The sequence below is a fragment of the Parambassis ranga genome, chromosome 2, assembly GCF_900634625.1.
Source record: "Parambassis ranga chromosome 2, fParRan2.1, whole genome shotgun sequence".
Taxonomy (NCBI): domain Eukaryota; kingdom Metazoa; phylum Chordata; class Actinopteri; family Ambassidae; genus Parambassis; species Parambassis ranga.
Genome location: NC_041023.1, coordinates 21,839,215 through 21,859,329, shown reverse-complemented (window position 1 = coordinate 21,859,329; position 20,115 = coordinate 21,839,215). Strand labels below are relative to the sequence as shown.

Genomic DNA, 20,115 nt, shown 5'->3' with positions numbered 1-20,115 from the left:
AAGGGTTAAGCACTCTCTGAGATATTTCCCTTTTTGACAATAATGTTTAATTGTTGCCCCTCTGGCTCTCTCTCACAGTCCTCAACCTTCTACACTGCACATTTTCTTTCCAAACCAGCAAGTAACAGATCACTCTTTGCGTGTGTGTGTGTGTCCAGCAGTATGTTGCGTTGACTCCACCACTATGACTGTTAGTAGTCAGTTCACAGACAATAAGCAGTTCTCTCACTCCTTCCTACTTATAGAAACAGAGTGGGTTTTCTGAGTGGGAGTTCTGGAAGAGCTACATTGCTGACTCTGCTAACAAAAAAGCCAGAGATACTGGGAGTGAAGCTTGTTATTAAATAGAGTAGATATGTATGTATATTAATCAAAATAATCTTATTTAAGACCTGTAAAACTGATTAAGGTCTGGCTACCAGCTTGTGATATCCTAAATTTTATCATCAGTTCAACCAGTTGGTGTTTTGTAAAACCTTTTACGAGTCTGATTTAAAATTATGAAGCAGTTACAGGCCAATAGTAAAGACTTAGTTAAATGCCAGACAATAAAGGGCTGTTCTGCATTTTTATTGTTTTATTACCCTTCTGCAAGCATTCCTCTAATACGGCTGCTGCTTTATTTTAATTGAATAACTATGAATTTGAACCAAAAGTGCAAGTGAGAAGAAAAATAAATAGTGGGTGGATGGAGGGATAAAGATGTGAGCAGAGAGGTAGTTGAGGATGAGGAGAAGAAGGAGAGAGAGAGAGAGCAGGAGAGAGTGTGAAGGAGAGATGATGATGAGGAGGAGGACGAGGAGAGAAGCCAAGGCCTTTGGGCAAAGCCAAGACCGCCTACAGATGCTCTCTCCTTCACTCCCTCTCTCTTCTCACACTCTATCCTATTCTCTCTCTCCTGACATCCTCATATTCTGTCTCTCATTTCTCTCTGTGTTCCTCTCTTTCTCTCACTCCTCCTCATTCACCCCCCAAGAGGAGAAACAATGTAGGCCAAAGGAGAAGGAGTGACATGAAGGGCAGGCACGCTCATCTGTCAAAAACAGTCAAACCTTCACCCCGCCCAGTGAAGGGCATGTGTGTTGAAATCGTTGCGACTATAAAAATAATTGCTTGTTTAAGAATAGAAGAACTATTACTCGCAATGGTCTTGTTGTCCTGTTGTATCAGAGAAGTATACTGGACCTGACCAGAAGCAAGATCAGAGCAAGCATGACTAGAAAAACAAGAACAAACTTTTTTTATAGCTTCCTTGTGGAACATGTTAACATAGTCTATACACCCTATAGACTATATAGGGTGACATCGCTGAAGATGTTACCCTATACAGTCTATGGTTTTAAAGATAATTTTTTAAAGAGAGTCGAGCAAAGTTTAATTGCCTTTCTCAGTTGTGGTATATTGTGTAAGTACCGCTAACAGTACAAAAGGATGACATAAAGAAAAATATACCCATATGTTAAGAAGATAGGTAGAATCCACATACAATGGTGAAATAGACATGCATGTTATTGAGAGAAAGGCTGTGATTATAAATAGATGGAGGAAGGTCAGAGGGAAAGACTCAGGCTTCCTGTATCCAGCCTCATAACCGGATACACACACACACAGACACACACACATGCACAGATCCAACAACAAACAAAAAATTAAAACATGTTTTTTATGACTTATATTTTTTCAATAATAAGTTATCTATTATGGTTTTATATTATTGTTAACTAAATGATTATGTGTGTTATAGGGGGTCTTGCCGCTGTTCACAAGAACAATGTGTTGTCCAGCGGTGCTGCCTGCATGCTAACTGTTGTGCGTGTGTGTGTGTGTTTGTATGTGTGTATGTGAAGGCAGTGATCTAATAAGAGTTGATAGTGTACCCAACTGCAGCTGCTCTCACACACCCACTCCCTGTCAGAGACGCAGAGAGAAGAGAAAAGTAGACTGTAATTAAATATATTATACTTATTAAAGTAGAGAAAAGGCTCAACTTAGTCAGAGTCAAACTCACCAGCAGCTTATCTATAGAAATATGACCATAGAATACAAATTGCAGATTTATTTGAATCGCGTCATGCTCTTCAGTAGCCACTTAGCCATTAGAACCCTTCTCTATCAACTGGTTACTTTGGCTTTTAATGGCCTCGTTTCTGAGGACACAGGGACAGTGAATGTTTGCTAAAATGTATGTTGAATTGCACTTGTTCCTCTCTGTCTTGTTTTTGCTCACAGTTTATTTTATTTTCCTGTTGCCAGGCTCCAAAATACATAGTTAGGTTCCTCAAGGCATATGTCTTCAACTTAATTAAATTGAGGAAGCGGTACCTGAACATCTTTTAAAGCTAGCAGGTATCTTTTAGCATGTCTGCAAACTATGTAAACTACTAGCAATTGTTGTCAAGGAAAAGTGGGCATAAAAGGCAAACAGGCTTTTGTAAAACATGCCTATTGCTCAGAGGATGTTAATTGATCAGAACCACGCGTGGTTTGCCACAAGCAAATAGCAAGAAGCCTGGCAGGATAAATTTGTTTGTGATCTCAATAATCCAGCTGCCTTGTCTTGTCTCTATTTTCTGAGCTACCAACATGCAATTATTCACACGACCACTCATGACAGCACATAATAACATACCATCTGCAAAAATTTCTTGCAGTTGTTTTATAAATCAATATCAGGACGTCAGATCAGGTGTCAGATACCTAAAAGTCTCTAACCAAACTGAAATGCTGCTGTTTTCAATGTAATAAGCTTTTTTTTTGCATAAATGAACCAGTTCTGTCCTCACAGAAAGACTTCCATGTCCATGTTCCATGTCTAGGATTAGCACAGGAATCAGAAGGCGCTCTGTCATGATCTCAGCTCTCTGACTGTTTTCAGGTCACAATCAAAATGGAATGTCTCTTATTCAGGTCACAGCAAGACCACAAGACAGTGACCACCTGGGAAGCCACAAGTGTTATGTATCTGGTAGTGGTGTAAGTGTTCAAACTGTGCCTGCAGTGCTGGTTAGGTAGACCACATGTGTGTTGTGTGTTTAATTTCTCAGTGCGGCTCAGCACAGAATGGACAGCTGGGTAAAATCACTTATGCTGGTGGCTGGTTGTCTCCTACTGCCTGGCAACTACTACACAACCAAGCAGAGCTAAGTTATCTGCCTTCAGCTGCTCATGGCTGCTGAACACACACACAGTGTAGCACACTGCAGCGGCAGACAGACAGACAGACCAGAAGGAAGACAGACAGACACAGGGAGGAATGCTGCAAGCTCAGATAAAACAGGGAAGGAAGTCTGAGTGGGGTTTCTATGACAACCACACACTTCACACCCTGCCCCCTACACACATCTACAAAAACACACACACACACAGATTAGTGGACATGGAGAAGGTTTGTGTGTGATTATTGCAGAGTGTGTGCAGATAAGAAATTGTTTTGTGCAGATTGACAATAAATTACTACACAAGAGACGCCATCTGTAGCTCCGTATGGTAAATCTACCTCGGTGTGTGTGTGTTGATTTCTTCCTGCTATTGTTTGTTGTTGTGTCACGTTCTTGAGTGTTTCTTTGTGTATTATTGTGAGCTTGGGGTCAGACTGAGGCTGCGTCGAGGAGCCACACAGCTACAGGGTTTTATATAGATTGTTGCAGCTCACATTGTTTTCTGATTTTCTGCATTTCATCTTCAGGCGGGTCCATGTTTATGGTTGAGGGATGCAATATAATCCAAGTTTGTCAACTAGGAGATGTTAAATGACGGCATGGATAATACTGGGAGAATTTAAAATCTGTCATAGCAGAAGTAACTGTATACTCCACCCCCTCGATTGCGAGATACTCAGCAATCTATTAGGAACATGCCCATACATGTTTTAATACATTGCTCTGCACACATCTTCTGCTCTTTTTTCATTGCATGACCCTGGCCTGAGCCTATTTGCTGGATCCCACTGCTTCATAGCAGTGATACTGAAAGAACATTTTTGGTCCATTTGTCTCGTCTGTATGAATGCAACCTTTCATTGTGTCTACACAGCCTGCAAAGCGAAAGCAGTGCTTTAGCAGAGGTGAGGCAGCAGCCTCAGCCCCCTCGCTGTGTTTGCACAGGAGGTGTTCAGGCACAGTATTGAGCATAGGTCTCCAGTGTTGTCACCAGAACACAATTAGAAATAGACCTATGAATCTGACAGGGTGCTATGAGCTTATTATGTTGGTGTCACTCTGTTTCTGTCGTTACGTAATGAGAAATGGCAAACAATTTTGATGTTATTTAAGTGGTCACTGACAAATGATTTTGACCAAGCAACATCCTCTAAACTGGCATATAAATCTCTGGCAGCGTAGTTTGCCAGAGATTTATATTATGCAGGGGGCAGTAGAGCCAACCAGCCAGGGTTTGTTTTTAGCCTAGTATGGACCTCGTGCTGCCATTCTGTTCCTGCACTTGTAGCTGAGACGTCCCAAATGAGGTTGAAGACTGGAGGCTTGATTGGAATACAAGACACAAACATCAGTTTCTCTACTTAAAGTGTAAGTTCAATTTGCATTAGAATAGTCTCTCTGTCTATACTTCTTCATCATCTTATGTCGGATGGAATGCCGAAGAAGTGCCTTAGTACATGTAAAATCTTTAATTAGCACGAAAGCCATAAAATGACTCACATTCTCCTACGTTAGTGGTCTTTCCTGCCTTTATAGATGTGTATGTCAGCCACATAGTCACTAAGAACTAATCATTTCCATGTGCCTTACAGCAGATGTCACTGCATAGTTCTCTATGTCTGTCTACACATGCATGAGGGTGTTGTTGTGTTTTTAGTTAAGACAGTCAGTATCATGAGACAAACACCGCTCAGCTCTCATCTCATAATATGATACCTGTGTGTTCTTTTGGGTTGTCTGTGCTTGCATGTGGTGATCAACCTTTATCTCTCACACCCCATTACCTGAGGCATGTAGCAACGCAGGCATGTTCCCTGTGAATCTCACGCACATATGCGCGTGCAAACATGTACACACTCTGGGCATGCTGTGTCCCCGGCAGCAATGAACAAGTTTTTCAGACTGACCCACATAAACTCAGACAGAACAAAAGGAGAAAAATTGGGATGAGATTGAAAGGTGGGAGATAAAGAAACAGAAGTGGAGCAACAGCAGAACAGAACTGTTGTTTCTTTGATTGTACTGAGTGAAGGACAGGCTGAGGCTGCAGTGTCCTTAACTGTCAATGATAATGTGTGAGCTCCATATAAATGATGCCTTTTTGTCTATATTAGAGCTGTGGTACATCGTCTTGTGTCGTCGCCATTGGGGTTCTCAGTGACAATGAGCAGACAGTGCTGAAAGTGATGAAGTTACAGGGGATGTTGGAGTAATTGTCACCTGGACAGGTGTAACTCAACAAGTTCAAGTCGTGAGTGTCAGATGTGTTCCCACGTCGCACTAGCTAACTAACTGCTTGGCTGACAGAGACAGAGGTCCTACCGCTGAGATGCAGATGGCTGATTATTTTAAGTATTACTTCATTGTAGTAGGTTTTGAGCCTACTGTTTGTAGTTTGATTAATCTGTTGTTGTTTTTATGTCCTTTTCCAGGGGGAACATTTTGTTGAAACTGTGCTTGAATTCAGGACATTGCATGTCCATTCCATCAATATTTCTGGTATTTTTCGTCTCTCAGTGAAACATTTAAATCCTCTGGAATGTAGTGTCTGAGGGTTTTTTCTGTTGTACTCCCTAAGAATGAAATTCTCCATCTGCATAAAAAGGCTAAAACGTGTCGGCTTCTTGGCCTTTAAATCCCCATATCAGTCTAACGCTGTGCAAACATTCAGCTCAATCCCTTTATTCATAAAAGCAATGTGTGTGTGTGTGCGTGCGTGTGTTTGTGTGTGTGCATGTAGAATATGAGCTCATGTACTTGTGTGTCCGCATGAGTTTCTCAGGTTGCCCTTGCCAGGTTGTCTCTTGCGTAATGTTCCAAAAATAGAGCAGATTCACCTGTGAGGGACTGAAGGAGGGAAAGGAGACGGGCAGGCAAAAAGGAGGAATAATAAAATAAGTAGTGTCCTTTTAGGGAAGTGTTTTTAACCTGCACCATTTTAATCATTAGTTTATTTTTCTTAATAGCTTCTAACACTATTTTGTGATGAATATTGATGCCATCAGGGCAGGGCTGATTTAGGTTTGTGGTTGGTACCATGTTATTTATATTGCAGGTGTTGTTGGGCCATGACTATTTTATTTTGTTTATCTGCCAAAGTTAGAGTTCGACTGATATGACGGTCACACAATATTGTTCGGATCACAGATACAGTACATTGATATCGTCATTTTTAATCTCTTTATTTTTAATCCTTAATCTAACAAAAAGGCAGAACTGGTAGCTAGCTAAGGACCAATATGAGGTGTATTAGATCCAATGTCGTTAGATACCATTGTAATCACTGTAATCACTGTTGGGTTTTTTAGTAAGAAACGTCAGATAGCATGAATTTCTTGTTGATATAACCAACTTAATCTGTGCTTTCATCCACAAACCTGACCTATAAGCAGGCCTTATCCTAGGCTAAATCATAACTAAATAGTAACAGAATCCAATCAACACACACACACACACACACACACACACACACACACACACACACACACACACACACACACACATTGTTACATAGTACAGAGCTCAGATGTCTGGTGTCAGGTCTCCCCTCCCTGTCACGTTGATTGGTATAATTACCTGAGCGTCCTGTGAGTGTGTGTGGAAATGACTGCTGGATGACTCAGAATTTATTGTTTTGCGAGATATTATCAAGAAAAGAAAACCTGAAAGAATAAAAATGACAAACGTTGTTGCTGGCGGACAGGCAGGAAGACGGAGGAGAGTGAAAAAAGTGCGTTGGTTTCATCGGCTTCTTGGCTACAGGTGAGTTTAACCTGCTTGAATTCTGTCTAAGGATTCAATGCTTCATTTTCAGGGTTAACATGTACTGAAATATATTTTGAATGTTTAGCTGAGGTAGGACATGAAGTTTTAAGGCTGACACTTTTTAGGATGGAGAACTTGCTGGACTTTGCAGTTGCTGGTTTCCACGGTAGAGTTCTGAATGTTCTAAAAAGGAAGCTGAGAAAAAAATATCTTCTTCTAATCCCAGTTTGAACAAACACTGATGTGGCATTTACCTGCTATAGATCAGACAACTGCCTGTTGTGTTGGTAGTGTTGTGTTGTTGCTCACATTTGAAATGATACTGGTACTTGGAATTTGATACCAAGACCTAGCAGTAGCTTTACTCTTTGAATGCTGTCTGTCATGGTCTGTCATTGTTTTACTTCTTTTATCTAACTAAATAGCAAGTTAGTGAGGAATTTTGGATGCTAAGCCCCTAAATACGTGCAGATAAAGTTGTTGATACCTCTCTTAAAAGTTATTAGCTTCTTTGGTGCTAACTTCAGGCGATAACCGCAGCTGCCATGGAGGCAAATATGGTAGATTCCTTAGGTTTTAGGAATATTTTGGTTTTGTTCCTATTCCTCCACTTGACTCTATTATAATGGCTTATATTATTACAACAGCCTTAATCTGTGGAAAGACTTAAAAAGATGGAACTGTGGATGTGGAAATAAGCCTTTACGTTGGAATTGTTCATCACATACTGTTCAAACTGTTTTCTGTACAAAGAAACTGCCTTTAAGAGTAAACACACACTGGTGCAGTTGTCTCTTTTGTCAACCAGCATCTCCCACATAATCACAACATCTTCTAGAGTTAAAGTCGATTCCTCCCACTTGCAGCTGCCTTTTATTTTTGTGGCTGTTACTTTTGTTCTCACTTTCTTTATAAACACTATTGCACAGCAGTGGCAAAGCCCAGCAAAATAAACAGGGATGTTCAGAAACGGCTTAAATAACTGCGCCAAAGGAGGAAAATTACACCGGTGAAGCCTTGTTTGCCGTGGGTGATAACGGCATTCACCATGAGAATCCTATTTTCTTCACCTGAGTAGCAGAAAAGTACATCAGAGTTTCTGTTGTAGTAACTGTTGACCCGTCCATGGTTTCAATCCGTATTTAGAAATCAGTGGAAGAATGACAGTGATTACATCATGCTCAGTGCGCAGGCTGTAAAATGAAGATGGTATATTAGCTGCCTGTGTGTGTCCACACAGTCATCCCACGTAGGGTGACGGGGTGTCCGTCTAAGTCACTCAGTGTAAAGTTGCTAAAACATTCTCATACACGCAGAGTAAATTCTCTACCAATATAATTACTGGATGAGCTGCTGATGCTCCCGCTGTGCTGTTGTCATAGCAACGCTGACAACCCACCTCTGCAGGAGGAGGAGGATGAGAAGGAGGAAGAGGTGGCTGAAAATAAGGAAAAGAGACAAGGGGGAGGATGACAGGAGCGGGAGGGAGGAAGAGGAGGAGCAAAGCTGTGGGAGGTGAGAGGAGGGAGATTAGAGGGGAAGATTAGGAGAGGAAGACAAAAAAGGAGTGAAAGGAGAAGAGGAAGGACGGTGAAGGGGAAATAGACAGATACAGGGAGAGAATTATATTGTGGAGGGAGAGAGTAGGTGGTGATAGAACTGGGAGAAGAGAACAGCTGTATTAACTTCATTGTGCTGGGTCCAATTTAATCCTTAGTCCTTTCTCGTCTTGCCTTTGACTTTACTTAGCTTTACTCCAAAATGCCACAAGGTTACTGCAACAATATTATACACATATATTAAACCTTTAAAATAATAGTATTCCTGGAAGTTAAGGGAAACCTGTATGCAGATATTCTTATCCTAAAAAGAATAAAAAAGGATCCTTGTCTGACACTTATTTTGTAAGATGATAGCACAGATAATTTACAGGTTAGTTTTGTTGAGTTGTCTTTCCTGTTTTTTTAAATGCTTTTAGACAAGATTTATTTTTGGAATGATTTGCTTTTACCACCCTTCTCGGGATAGATCTGCTCAGAATAACTCAAAGTCAGGCGAAGTGTGTGTGTGTGTGTGTGTGGGGCGCTTTGCACATTTTTTTTCTTTTTTTGTTTAGATTTTAGGAGTGAGCCTTAATTCCAGTGATCCTGTCTGCTTTTAGTAGATTAGGACTCACTCAAATGTAATGGTGCTCCATGACCTCAGAATGAGAGAGTGTGTGTGTGTGTGTGTGTGTGTGTGTGTGTGTGTGTTAGCATATTTCAATGTGTATTGGCATTCCCATGGATGTTAGCAACAAAAAATCTCAGGTACACACTCACATACAGGGCTCTTTTTATTATGAGTAAGAACACACACACACAGCCTATTCATTCATATCTGATGAATTATAATCAGTTTACAATAATCCTCGCCGCTCAACACTCGGCAATAAACACCAGGTTTAAGTGTGTGTGTGTGTGTGTGTTAGATATCCAACATGTATTTGGAACAACAGGATCTGATTTTCCTAGTTTTAGCCATCATTTCCGAGTTTTACTCCAACAGCTGAGAATGTGAAGGATGATATGCTACCAGGTGGACTCATACAGTCTACAAGTGGACCAATCACAGTTCTTGTGGATGTCTGGATGTGACACGTAGTTACTTCAACCTGCACATCAGATTATAGTGTACAGTCCCCAGCTACACCATAGCTATGCAGAAGCATAAATCATCCTTCACTAACAAAGAGGGGGTGAGACATTGTGAACAATAAAAGTAGAGCTGCTGCTCGTCCACATTAAGAAGAGCTAGCTGAGTTTAAGAGACCCTTTTAGCCTGGATGTGCCTGGGAACTTCACGCAGATAGAGGGCCTGGGTGTCTCTGCTCTCCATGTTGCTGCCAAGACTGTTATGGACTAAGCCCTAAGTGGTTTATACGGTGGATGGATGGATGAAAAATGTACAATAAGCACTGATTTCAAGGTTAACAATTGTTTTTTGGCAAAATGACAAATGTGTGGACAAGCTAATGTTAGACCTTATTCTGGTGCACCTCTGTAACACTAACAACTTTTCATTAGCAGGCTGCTACATTCATAAAGATAAAATGCAACACCAACAAAATGTCTATATGTTTAAAAAGCATTTACATTTACATAGCATCAACCAAGCCCCACAAATAGACAAAAACAAAAATTAACAGCTTTTAACTTTCACATTCATTTCAGTTTCTGTCTTTGGTTTTTCCTCCAAATGAGAGCTTTCATTAAAACTCCTTCACAGCCGAGCTGCATGTCTTACTTCCTCTGATGGACTTTTGGTTTAACAATGTCTCCGTGAGCTCAGTGGTGAATGAATAAAACTCCCTTTGTCATTTTTGCTATTACATAATTTGTTTGTGTGTGTCTGTCTGTCTGTCTGTCCATGTGGTCACTTGCTCAATGTGGCATGTGTCCAGTCACCATACGTCCTTACATTTGTGCTTTTGTCACCCACGCAAAACTATTTTTATCCCAAGAGTCATGAGTGCATGTGTGTGTGTGTGTGTGTTTTGTGCGTTTCAGGGTGTGTCATCAGGTTACAGGGGCTGTAAGTGGACTCCTCTTTGTCCTGGTTGATAATTTTAGACAGACGGCCACTGAAACTTTCAACAGGGGGGTCAGATGCTCTGTGCAACCTTTTCCACTCAAAGACAGACAGACAGTCAGACACAGGCTTTATATTACAGAGTCGATCCCCATTCATGTGAAATTTGTTCAAATTAAACTCCAGGACAAACTTGTGTGCAGAGGTCAAAGGTCAAGGTGTCTGTGAAGTCCTAAGCATGTCTACTTTAGAAAGGAAGATTTAAGGAAAACTTTGACAGAAGTTTAGTACAAACATTACATAATCACATAAGAGATAAACTGGATAGATTTTGGTCAAAGATCTCGCCTCATGTCAGAACACATGAAGACAATCAATATCTTAAGAATGCCCTCTCCTTAGAAGGATATAAGGAGGAAAACGAAATGGTGTCCACAAAAGAACGCCATCTCGACCTCAAAATGACTAAGAACAGCCAAATTTAAAAGGAGATTTTAAAGAAAATTTAAGAAAATGAAAACAGGAAGTATGAAAGGCGAGAGTCAGACTCTGAAACACAGAGTGAGAGAGAGAGAGTGGACTGCTGACTCATCCGGTGACAGAACAGATCTGCGACGCTTTCTCGTCACCCCCAAAGTGCTGCTGGCAGTCTCTCCTCCAAGCTGTTCCCAGTTCTCCTCAACCAAATATCTCCAGCTGAGCCCACTGAAATGTGGCCTTATCATATGAATAATTCATTTAGATACAACATTATATTGAAATCTGGTTCTCTCAGTGATTCAGCTGCTGTGTGCTAAGAGCGCTGTGTCACAGCAGAATATGACAGTGCAGCTTTCTGACCACCATGTTGTCTGCTTTCTTAATGTTCCCTTCTTGTTGTTGTCCTTTAGGAAAGCCATCTCCCGCTCAGGCCTCCATTACCTTGGTCCACCCCAGCCCTCACTGCCTCCTGCATCCAATGGCCCCAACAAGGAGCTACGCACCTGCGTGGACTGGACGGTCAGAAATGCTTGTTTCTCTTTATTCTCTGGTTTTGCCAAAATTTCACAATGAGGACTAAGCTATAAATGGTGCAGATACATGAATAAGGCACAAAAGGACCTTTGTCCCAGTCTGTGTTGTGCCTCTTCTGTCTGGCTGAGTCACTTGGTGCCAACAGATTTGTTAACAGACTGGTTTCAGCAGCCGTATGTTCATGTGGAAATGAAAAGCAGTGATTTTCTTGTTCTTCTTTTTGATCATTACTACAAAATGTCTCTGTAACTCGGCGTGGGGAAGAAAGTTTTTATGTGTCACGATTTCTTGATGAGATGTGACTTTTACAAAGTACGTTTTACAGAATTGAATGGAGTTCAGTTTACAAAACATGAATCACAAAACCAGGCAGCCGGTTTAAAAATGCTTTGAAATGTAGTCCCAGTGCTTAAGGAAATGTCAAAAATAATACGAAAAGGAAAAATGTCATAAGACTACTCTGCAAATTAGTCGAGAAGGGCAACAAAAATAATCCATATGACAATTGCACAGCTACCTTTGTAAATGACAAACACTTTTCTCTCCTTCCACGAGTTTGATTCATACAAATTGCATCTAACCTGCTACAGTACCTGCACAGAACTGCAATGGCTATGTGTCTGGAATGAGAAAATGTCTTTTTTTATCAGCCAAGTAAGAACAAAACAAAAAAAAACTTTGGCTGCAAAAAACAACATCCTCAAAATGCTTCACACGCAGAGAAAAACATCATTAAAAGCCGAGCAAAGAAATGCACCCTGTGTGGTAATAAAACAATAATCTGTTGCACAAGATAATTAGACTCTAAATGAATCATACATCAGTAATGAATAGTAAATAAAATGTGGTGCATTATTAATAAGAAAGTGTAAGTAGACAAACTGTTGAGGGATCACATCTGAGATTTCCCATGGGCTCTGCCTGCAGGGACACTTCCATCACGTCACCGCTGGCCTTTATTTCTCTGCAGGACACACATACACACGCACACACAATCTTTGTACGCACTCAGCTGATAATATATGATCAGGGATTGGTTTCCTTTATGATTTTCCCTCTGACTTTGGTCACAACAGCTTTACATTGTTGTTATATGCAGGTTTGCAAGATATAGGAAGAGGACATCAATATTTAAATGAATTTATTTTGACTTTATTATCACTTCCTTCCTCCTGCATACAGACCTCATTATTTATGTCCATCATTAGCCAGACTGGTTCCAGAATGCCTTTAAATAAAACATACAACATGACTGCAGTTATATCCATGTGCATGTTTGCATGCACGTAGGTGTGTGTTTGCACATGAGTCTCTAGCTCCTGTAGTGTTTTGATTAGCACCTTAAATAAATATGAACTGTGAAATTACACACCTACTCAGCATCGGCAATTATGTGCTTGACACGCTCATTGACCGACGTCTGCCGCTAAGTGTTTATGTGCATATGGTTTCAGTTCAATGGCACTAAGAACAATCAGTCGCGTTACAGAGCTGAGTGAGACACGCAGAAGGATAATGTGAATTATTATGTGATCATTTCTCTCTGTTTGAAGGAGAATGCAGTGAACGGGGATCACCTGTGGATGGAGACGAGTTGTTCAGGAGAGCTCTGTTATCTCGGAGAGGACACCTGCCTGCTCAAGACCGCAGTGAGTATTGAATAGTATATACTGACTTCTCCTCTGTGTCTGAGGGCCAAAAGTCCAGGGCTACAGAAACATGTTCTTCTCTTCAGACTCCTTTTTCCATAACCCTGTCAATCATCCCTTGTAATAAAATGCACTTGCTGCTTCTATGCGTTATTCTCAGTAGCAGTTAACTGTCAGATGGGAGCTGTCTAAAATCAGGACATGGTGCAGGCCAGGCATTACACAGAAGATTAAGTATTACTACAGTACTATACAAACTTATTGCAGCAGTGCTGAAGTCAATATGGGTCTGTGATTTTACTGCTATATGCAAAGAACTATTTTACATATAAGGTCCTTGTATTTAGTAGTTCAGTTTAGTAGTTAATTGCTTCCCTGGAAAAGAAGCGGGTTGTGATCTGTCAGGAAGTCCAGCTCTATTTTAAACAGATGCCACAAAAACAGTGCTCTGGAGTGGCGATAACCACAGAAAGTGTACAAATTATAGGTATTGCAGGCCTTCTGACAATAATATAATGACATATCTGTACATTCCCGCTGATGGTAGGTAATTACATTGAGTGTATAAGAACACGGTGCAGCGGCTGCCAGTAAAATCAAGCTGCAGAAAAAATACATTCACTCACTGTGAGAATATATTTCATGTTTAAGAGGACAAACTGACCTCTTTGACACACGGCTGACATGAATATAGATGTTCCTGTCAGTAGACAGCGTGGATTTCAGAATCCGAATCAGAATTACTTTAATTTATCCCTGAAGGAACAACCTGACAATCTGCATGTGCAAAATATTTCATTGAGTATTACTCATTAAAGGGAGAAAAACACTGAAGACATGTTTGGAGAAGACACCGTTATCTCTTCATATCAATGTGATATCAAATGTCAGAAACAGTTCTGTGAGATGAAAACAAGCCTTTCATCAGTTGTCATACAGACAATTTCTAGTTATTGTAATGATTGACGTTTTTATTGTTGTGCTACACAAACTAAATCCAGACTGGCCAACAAGACGTTGTAAATTAAATATCCTCTAGTAAGAGTGCTCAGTATGTGTGTGTCTGCAGTATGTGTACATAGCCAACCCAGACATTCTTAGGAACACTGTACACTGTGTACAACTTTGCTTCTATTGCTTAAAAACTCTGTTCTTGAAAGACTAATGGTGCAAATATTGTGTAACAGCTGTGTGTCTGAACTTCCTTAACCAGCACCATAGCTTACTGAAATACCTAAGACTGGGAACATTTCTCTCAGTATGTATTAAGAAATCCAAAGTGTGATTATCAGGTTGCTGCTGCAGTTCACCACTGACAATGCTGACATTTTATCAGCCGGGGCATCTTAACAAAACAACACCTTGCTTCCTCAGTGTGTGGTCTTTGCTGTTGAAAGGTGTTTGTGTTGTGAACACCATGAACATTCAGAGCTGCTAACAAATGAGAGTGAAAGCTTTTTTCTGTGTGAGAGAGCACCACTGACCCATTAAGTGTTGCACACTGACAGATAAGAGTGAACCTATTGACTGCAGGCGAGTCCGCTTCATTATCAGTGGCCATGTTATTACTCATAATGAGTAGTTTGTCTGTTACAAGGGTGAGGCCAAGGGAGCAATATTATTAACACAAATGGCACTTTGACATTCTGTATTTGCTTTTTCTGTGTGAAGTTTAACTGAGCTATTAAATCTACTCTACTATTTCAGTCGTAGAGATAATATGTTTGATTATAAGGTAAATATAGGCTCTGATTCTGGTTAGTTTATATTTTAGGTCCATTCTTTTGAGCGGCATATTCAATGATGGCAGTTTGCTTTCAGAAACAATAACTGTTAATCTGATGCCATCATAATTACTTTTCATTTTGAGTCATGACTGGTGAAGAAAAAATAACTGTAAAATGTCCCTCTTCATGCTTGGAGTGTCACTGCGCTGTGAATACTGCTGGTAATAATGCTTTTTAAACTGAAAGGGACAAGAAGTGCGATGTTGTGACATCTCAGCATGCATTTGTGTGTCTGTGTGAAACATTTTGTGTGTCTTACTCTGCCCTCCGTGCTCTCTGCTTTAAGAAGTCAGCCCCCAGGAGGAAATGTGCAGCCTGTAAGATCGTGGTTCACACCGGCTGCATGGAGCAGCTAGAAAAGGTATGACGCACATACACATTAAACACACATTCTTCATTTGTAAGATTCCGTTTTCCACGACAGTGTTTCTGTTTGAACCAAACTGATGCTTACAATGAGTGCAGACAGATGCAGGATCGGTGCAGTTAGCAGCTGCCAATGTAGTCTGGTCGGATATTCCAGCCGCCCTTTTCCTTAGCAGCATTCTTTCCAGTCCCAAGCCAGACAAGACATGTAATCCCTCCAATTCTTACAGCTCTGTCTAATTTACAAACACAAATGAACATACAGGCCATTAAAGTGTGTTTTAATCTTTGTGTTTTGATCTGAGTTAGCTCATGACAGACAGAAAGTCTGTAATTTTAAATCTATCTATCTATCTTTCCTTACTAAACAGAAACCCTACAGGAAAAACTGATTTTAGCTGATTGTATAGTAACTGACTGACATAGCAACCAACACCTGTCATTCCTACACTCCACAAATAACCCCCAACCTGGAAAGAATCCACAACCACAGTAATAAAAAAGCAGATTATTGTCTATAACAATGCACTAAAAGTTTGTCGACACATTTGTGTGTGTCCTGCGACACATCATTATAGTTGCAGCATTTTTGTGATCCTACATATGCATGTGCTTTTCTTTGTAGTAATATTTTGTTGAATAGTATTCACACTGTTCAGTGTTTGCTGCCAATATTTAGTTATGTTTGTTTTCATTTATTTTTATCCTTGCTCGTCTCTCGCTCTCATTCTAGATTAACTTCCGATGTAAGCCGACCTTCAGAGAGGGAGGATCCAGATGCCTCAGAGATGTGAGTGTGTTTGTGTGCCCGAGGGTGTGTAAATGTTCACATGTGAGAGAGGAATTGGTGAATTGATGTTTCTCTCTCTGATGCCAGAATATACTGAGACATCACTGGGTTCACAGACGAAGACAAGAGGGGAAATGTAAACAATGTGGAAAGGTAAACACACACACACACACACACAGACAGAGTGCAGTGCAATCTAACTGAATTTACTTCTCTCTGTTTCCGGCTTTCTGCAGAGTTTTCAACAAAAGTTCTTCCACAGTAAAGAAATCATCGCCATCAGCTGTTCTTGGTGTAAACAGGCTGTAAGTAATTCATGTTGTCATTGGGATCTGTCTACTATGAGAGAGTAGGTTACTGTTATCTGTTACATAATTCATAACATACATAAATAAATATTTTTTTCCTTGCAGTTTCACAACAAGGTGACGTGTTTCATGCTGCATCAGATAGAGGAACCATGCTCGCTGGGGGCCCATGCTGGTGTCATAGTACCACCGTCCTGGATCATCAAAGTCAGGAAACCACAGGTACACACACACACACACACACACTCCTAATGCACTGATAAAGTTCACTGGCTGTCACCCTGTGACAGTTATGAGAAATGACTTTGTTGGATCTAAATTTAAAACTTTATAAGAAGTCGTGTCACAAGCTGTGTGTGATTCTGGATCTGACATGATCTAAACTGACACATATCTGATCTGTCTGAGGGAACGCTGGGATTCTGTCTCTGTCTAAATACACACACACACACATTGTCATACGTGCATATATATCCCACAGTCACATCACATGCTTCATTGCACTTCTAATTACCATCACAAGGGTCATGATGACAGTGAACTAAACACTGGTGTGTGTGTCTGTTTCTGCACCCTAGAGCTCTTTGAAAAACTCTGCCAGGAGAAAAAAACGGACATCGTTCAAACGAAGGACAAGCAAGAAGGGCCTGGATGTAAGTAATATTATGACAGACCAGTGAATCAGACCTGTCTGTGTTGATGTCTGTCTCTGATTATTTGATTTTAGTGTTTCCTTTTGTATTTCCACATAAAAGCATATATCACACCTGACTTGACTGAAATCAACAAAAATTGAAATTCTTATTTAGGACATCTTTGTCTTTTTTTCCCTCTCTGTATCTTCAGGAGTCAAAATGGCGTCCGTTCATGTTGAAGCCCCTCCCCTCTCCTCTCATGAAGCCCATCTTGGTTTTTGTTAATCCCAAGAGTGGAGGCAACCAGGTCAGCACACATTCTATCTGTCTTTCTAAATGAACTAGATGAGTTCAGTAAATTTTATTACATTTTTCGTCTTTTATTTAGATAAAATCTTCATAACATATTCTGGACTTAAATTTCAGAGTCAGATCAAACAGAATTTCAGTTTTAGCTCTTGATAATCTTCAAAAATGTTTTATTTTAAAAGCCTGTGTTTCTTCTCCCTGTCTGCAGGGTGCCAAGGTGTTACAGATGTTTATGTGGATCTTGAACCCTCGACAAGTTTTTGACCTTTCACAGGGAGGACTGAGAGAGGCGTAAGTGTCCGCAACTTGTGCTGAAGTAACATCCTCGAGAATATTTAGTCGACTGACATATGTCCTTTAAGACAGCGGTCCCCAACCTTTTTTGCACCATGGATCAGTATCATGTAAAACAATACTTTCACGGACCGGCACAGAAAAAAAAATAAATAAAAACAAAGTGCATAAACAGACAACTTACTCTTATGCTTAATTAGTGGGAGCCTTTGAGCTTTCTCAGCAATGAGGCGGTCCCATCTGGGGATAATGGGAGACAATGACACCCGAAGTGTGTTTCTTAATGTCCAGTCCACTCCGTAATTTTGTTTTGGCCGTCATTAATTGCTTCTGTCCTTCTTGTTTATGTTTTCTTCTTTCAAAAAACTCCATGACTTGTCATTTAATGCAGGGTGCTCGGTCTCGCAGTTTTGAAGGCTTCGTTGCCTCATTTGCGAGTCTGTCGCCACATATCACTCAGAGCGGACTTGGTGTGTGAGAATCACCTGTTGCAATAAATCCGTATTTTAAATAGGACTCCTGATATAGTCTTTTAAATGCAGGTTTCTTTTTCTTTGAAGGGGTAGGCTCCTCTTCTTCTGTCTCCTCGTTAGGCCTTTTCCCCTTTCCGAAGAAGCTCTCCAAAGACGTGTTTTTTATTCATTTTTGCTGCTTGTGGGCTTAATTTTGGGGGCCCGTGACCGAGACAAGCGTCTGGGCAGGTGCTTAAAGGCACAGGAGGATGAATCTGATCGATTTATAAAATGAAACAGCTTTCAGACTCAGATAATGAATAATATGTTTTGCGCAGTCTTTCTGTGCGGCCCGGTACCAAATGACCCACGGACCGGTACCGGTACCCGGCCCGGTGGTTGGGGACCATTGCTTTAAGACATTATCCTCTAAAACCGTATCTTCTGCAGTAGTAATTATCTTCTTCTCTCCTGGCAGTCCTCTTTGCTGGGGGAAATCTTGTCCCTCCAGTTTTTAGTCATTATTCTCTTTTATCCAACTATATGGCTCGTGGCCTGAGCAGTTTTCACAGACAAATTACACCCACTCGACACCAATCATCTCAACTTTCTGCTAAAGAGGTGATTCTATTCTACAATTAGGCCTCTCTCTCTGCTCTGTGTTAGGTTGGAGTTGTATCGCAAAGTGCCAAATCTGAGGATCCTCGCCTGCGGAGGTGACGGCACGGTGAGATTTCATTCAGTCACACTGAGCTTGTAACACTACAATCAGAATTCCTACAGCTTACAGTTTCTATGTTGGTCTCTCTCTATGTAGGTGGGATGGATCCTGTCTGCTCTCGATGAGCTGCAGTTAAATCCTCAGCCTCCGGTTGCTGTGCTTCCTCTGGGAACAGGAAATGACCTCGCCAGGACGCTCAACTGGGGTGGGGTGAGTTCCCCAACCTTGACTTAAGACGAAGAGTGGCAGTTTATCCTCCCTGTGCTCATGTGTGACTGTCAGATGACTTCAGCCTCGGTGACAGCATGATAAAATAATTGTTTTGACATTTGTATGAACAAAAACACTTCAGATGGATTCAGCAAAGCAGAAGCTATGGATAATATGTGTTGTATGCATTATGCAACATACATACATTTATATTGATGTGCATACGTAAATCCTATATTTACCTCAAGGAGCTAGACAATAATTAATTAAGAGTTAAGGATTACTTATTATTAATTCCGTAGGGAAATTAGGTCATAGTACGAGCAGCATCAAAGGACAATCAAAGGACAATAAAGAACAATAAATACAATATATACAGGAAAAACTCTTATAAACATACACACATCATACACTCCACTCACTCACCACATTCCAGGATGTCAGACAGAGAGCTCTCTTCCTCTGAGCCTGATATTTAACCCTTGTGTGACCTCCTCACTGCACAACACATCCTTACTGTTTTTCAGTTGCATTCTTTTTTTTTTCTTCTCCTCTGTTCTTCCTCTCCTCTCTTCCCTTTCTCATCTCTTTCTGACACTCTGTTGTGTTACTCACTGCTGCATCTGCTCCACCTCTCTGTGTGAGTGAGATTGTCCCTGTGACTTGCTGTTTGAGTGCGAGGTCTGCTCTGTATGTGTGTGTGTCCTGTATGTCTCATGCCGTGAGGGCATAAATCGGTTTACTGGCCTTCCTTTTGGAATGTAAATACACATATTTTAAGGTAAATGATGCTTTAAATACAAGTCCAAAACCCCACTGTGTGTGTGAGCACCTCAGAGGGGACCCTGCTGATGATGCTACTATCATCAGATTGTTCTTTCCTTGTGTGTGTGTGTGTGTGTCCTTGCTACATTGATTTCATGACCGTGTCCAGAAGGGGACAGAGAGAAAAGGGATGGAGAGCCTGATGGAGGGAGAGAGACATGACTGTTGACAGGAAAAACAGGGAGAGAATGATAAAGACAGGTGTCAGCTGAGTGTGTGTGTGTGTGAGAGACTGTGAGTGTTTGATGTCATGTAATGCACC

At 40.8% G+C, this 20,115-nt stretch overlaps 1 protein-coding gene across 3 annotated transcripts in view; it reads left to right on the top strand.

The window, feature by feature from the left end:
• The window catches only part of dgki (diacylglycerol kinase, iota), a 44,994-nt gene that overhangs the window by 11,603 nt on the left and 13,276 nt on the right, over nucleotides 1-20,115 (top strand). For 2 of the 3 annotated variants that reach the window (XM_028395233.1, XM_028395214.1), the window contains exons 2-13: nucleotides 11,384-11,492; nucleotides 13,061-13,156; nucleotides 15,230-15,304; nucleotides 16,043-16,099; nucleotides 16,187-16,252; nucleotides 16,336-16,404; nucleotides 16,513-16,629; nucleotides 16,986-17,060; nucleotides 17,254-17,349; nucleotides 17,560-17,642; nucleotides 18,764-18,824; nucleotides 18,915-19,028. In XM_028395233.1, coding sequence (XP_028251034.1) covers nucleotides 11,384-11,492; nucleotides 13,061-13,156; nucleotides 15,230-15,304; nucleotides 16,043-16,099; nucleotides 16,187-16,252; nucleotides 16,336-16,404; nucleotides 16,513-16,629; nucleotides 16,986-17,060; nucleotides 17,254-17,349; nucleotides 17,560-17,642; nucleotides 18,764-18,824; nucleotides 18,915-19,028 — 1,018 coding nt within the window. The remainder of the gene's footprint in view (nucleotides 1-11,383; nucleotides 11,493-13,060; nucleotides 13,157-15,229; nucleotides 15,305-16,042; nucleotides 16,100-16,186; nucleotides 16,253-16,335; nucleotides 16,405-16,512; nucleotides 16,630-16,985; nucleotides 17,061-17,253; nucleotides 17,350-17,559; nucleotides 17,643-18,763; nucleotides 18,825-18,914; nucleotides 19,029-20,115) is intronic. The other variant, XM_028395224.1, reaches the window with a different exon arrangement.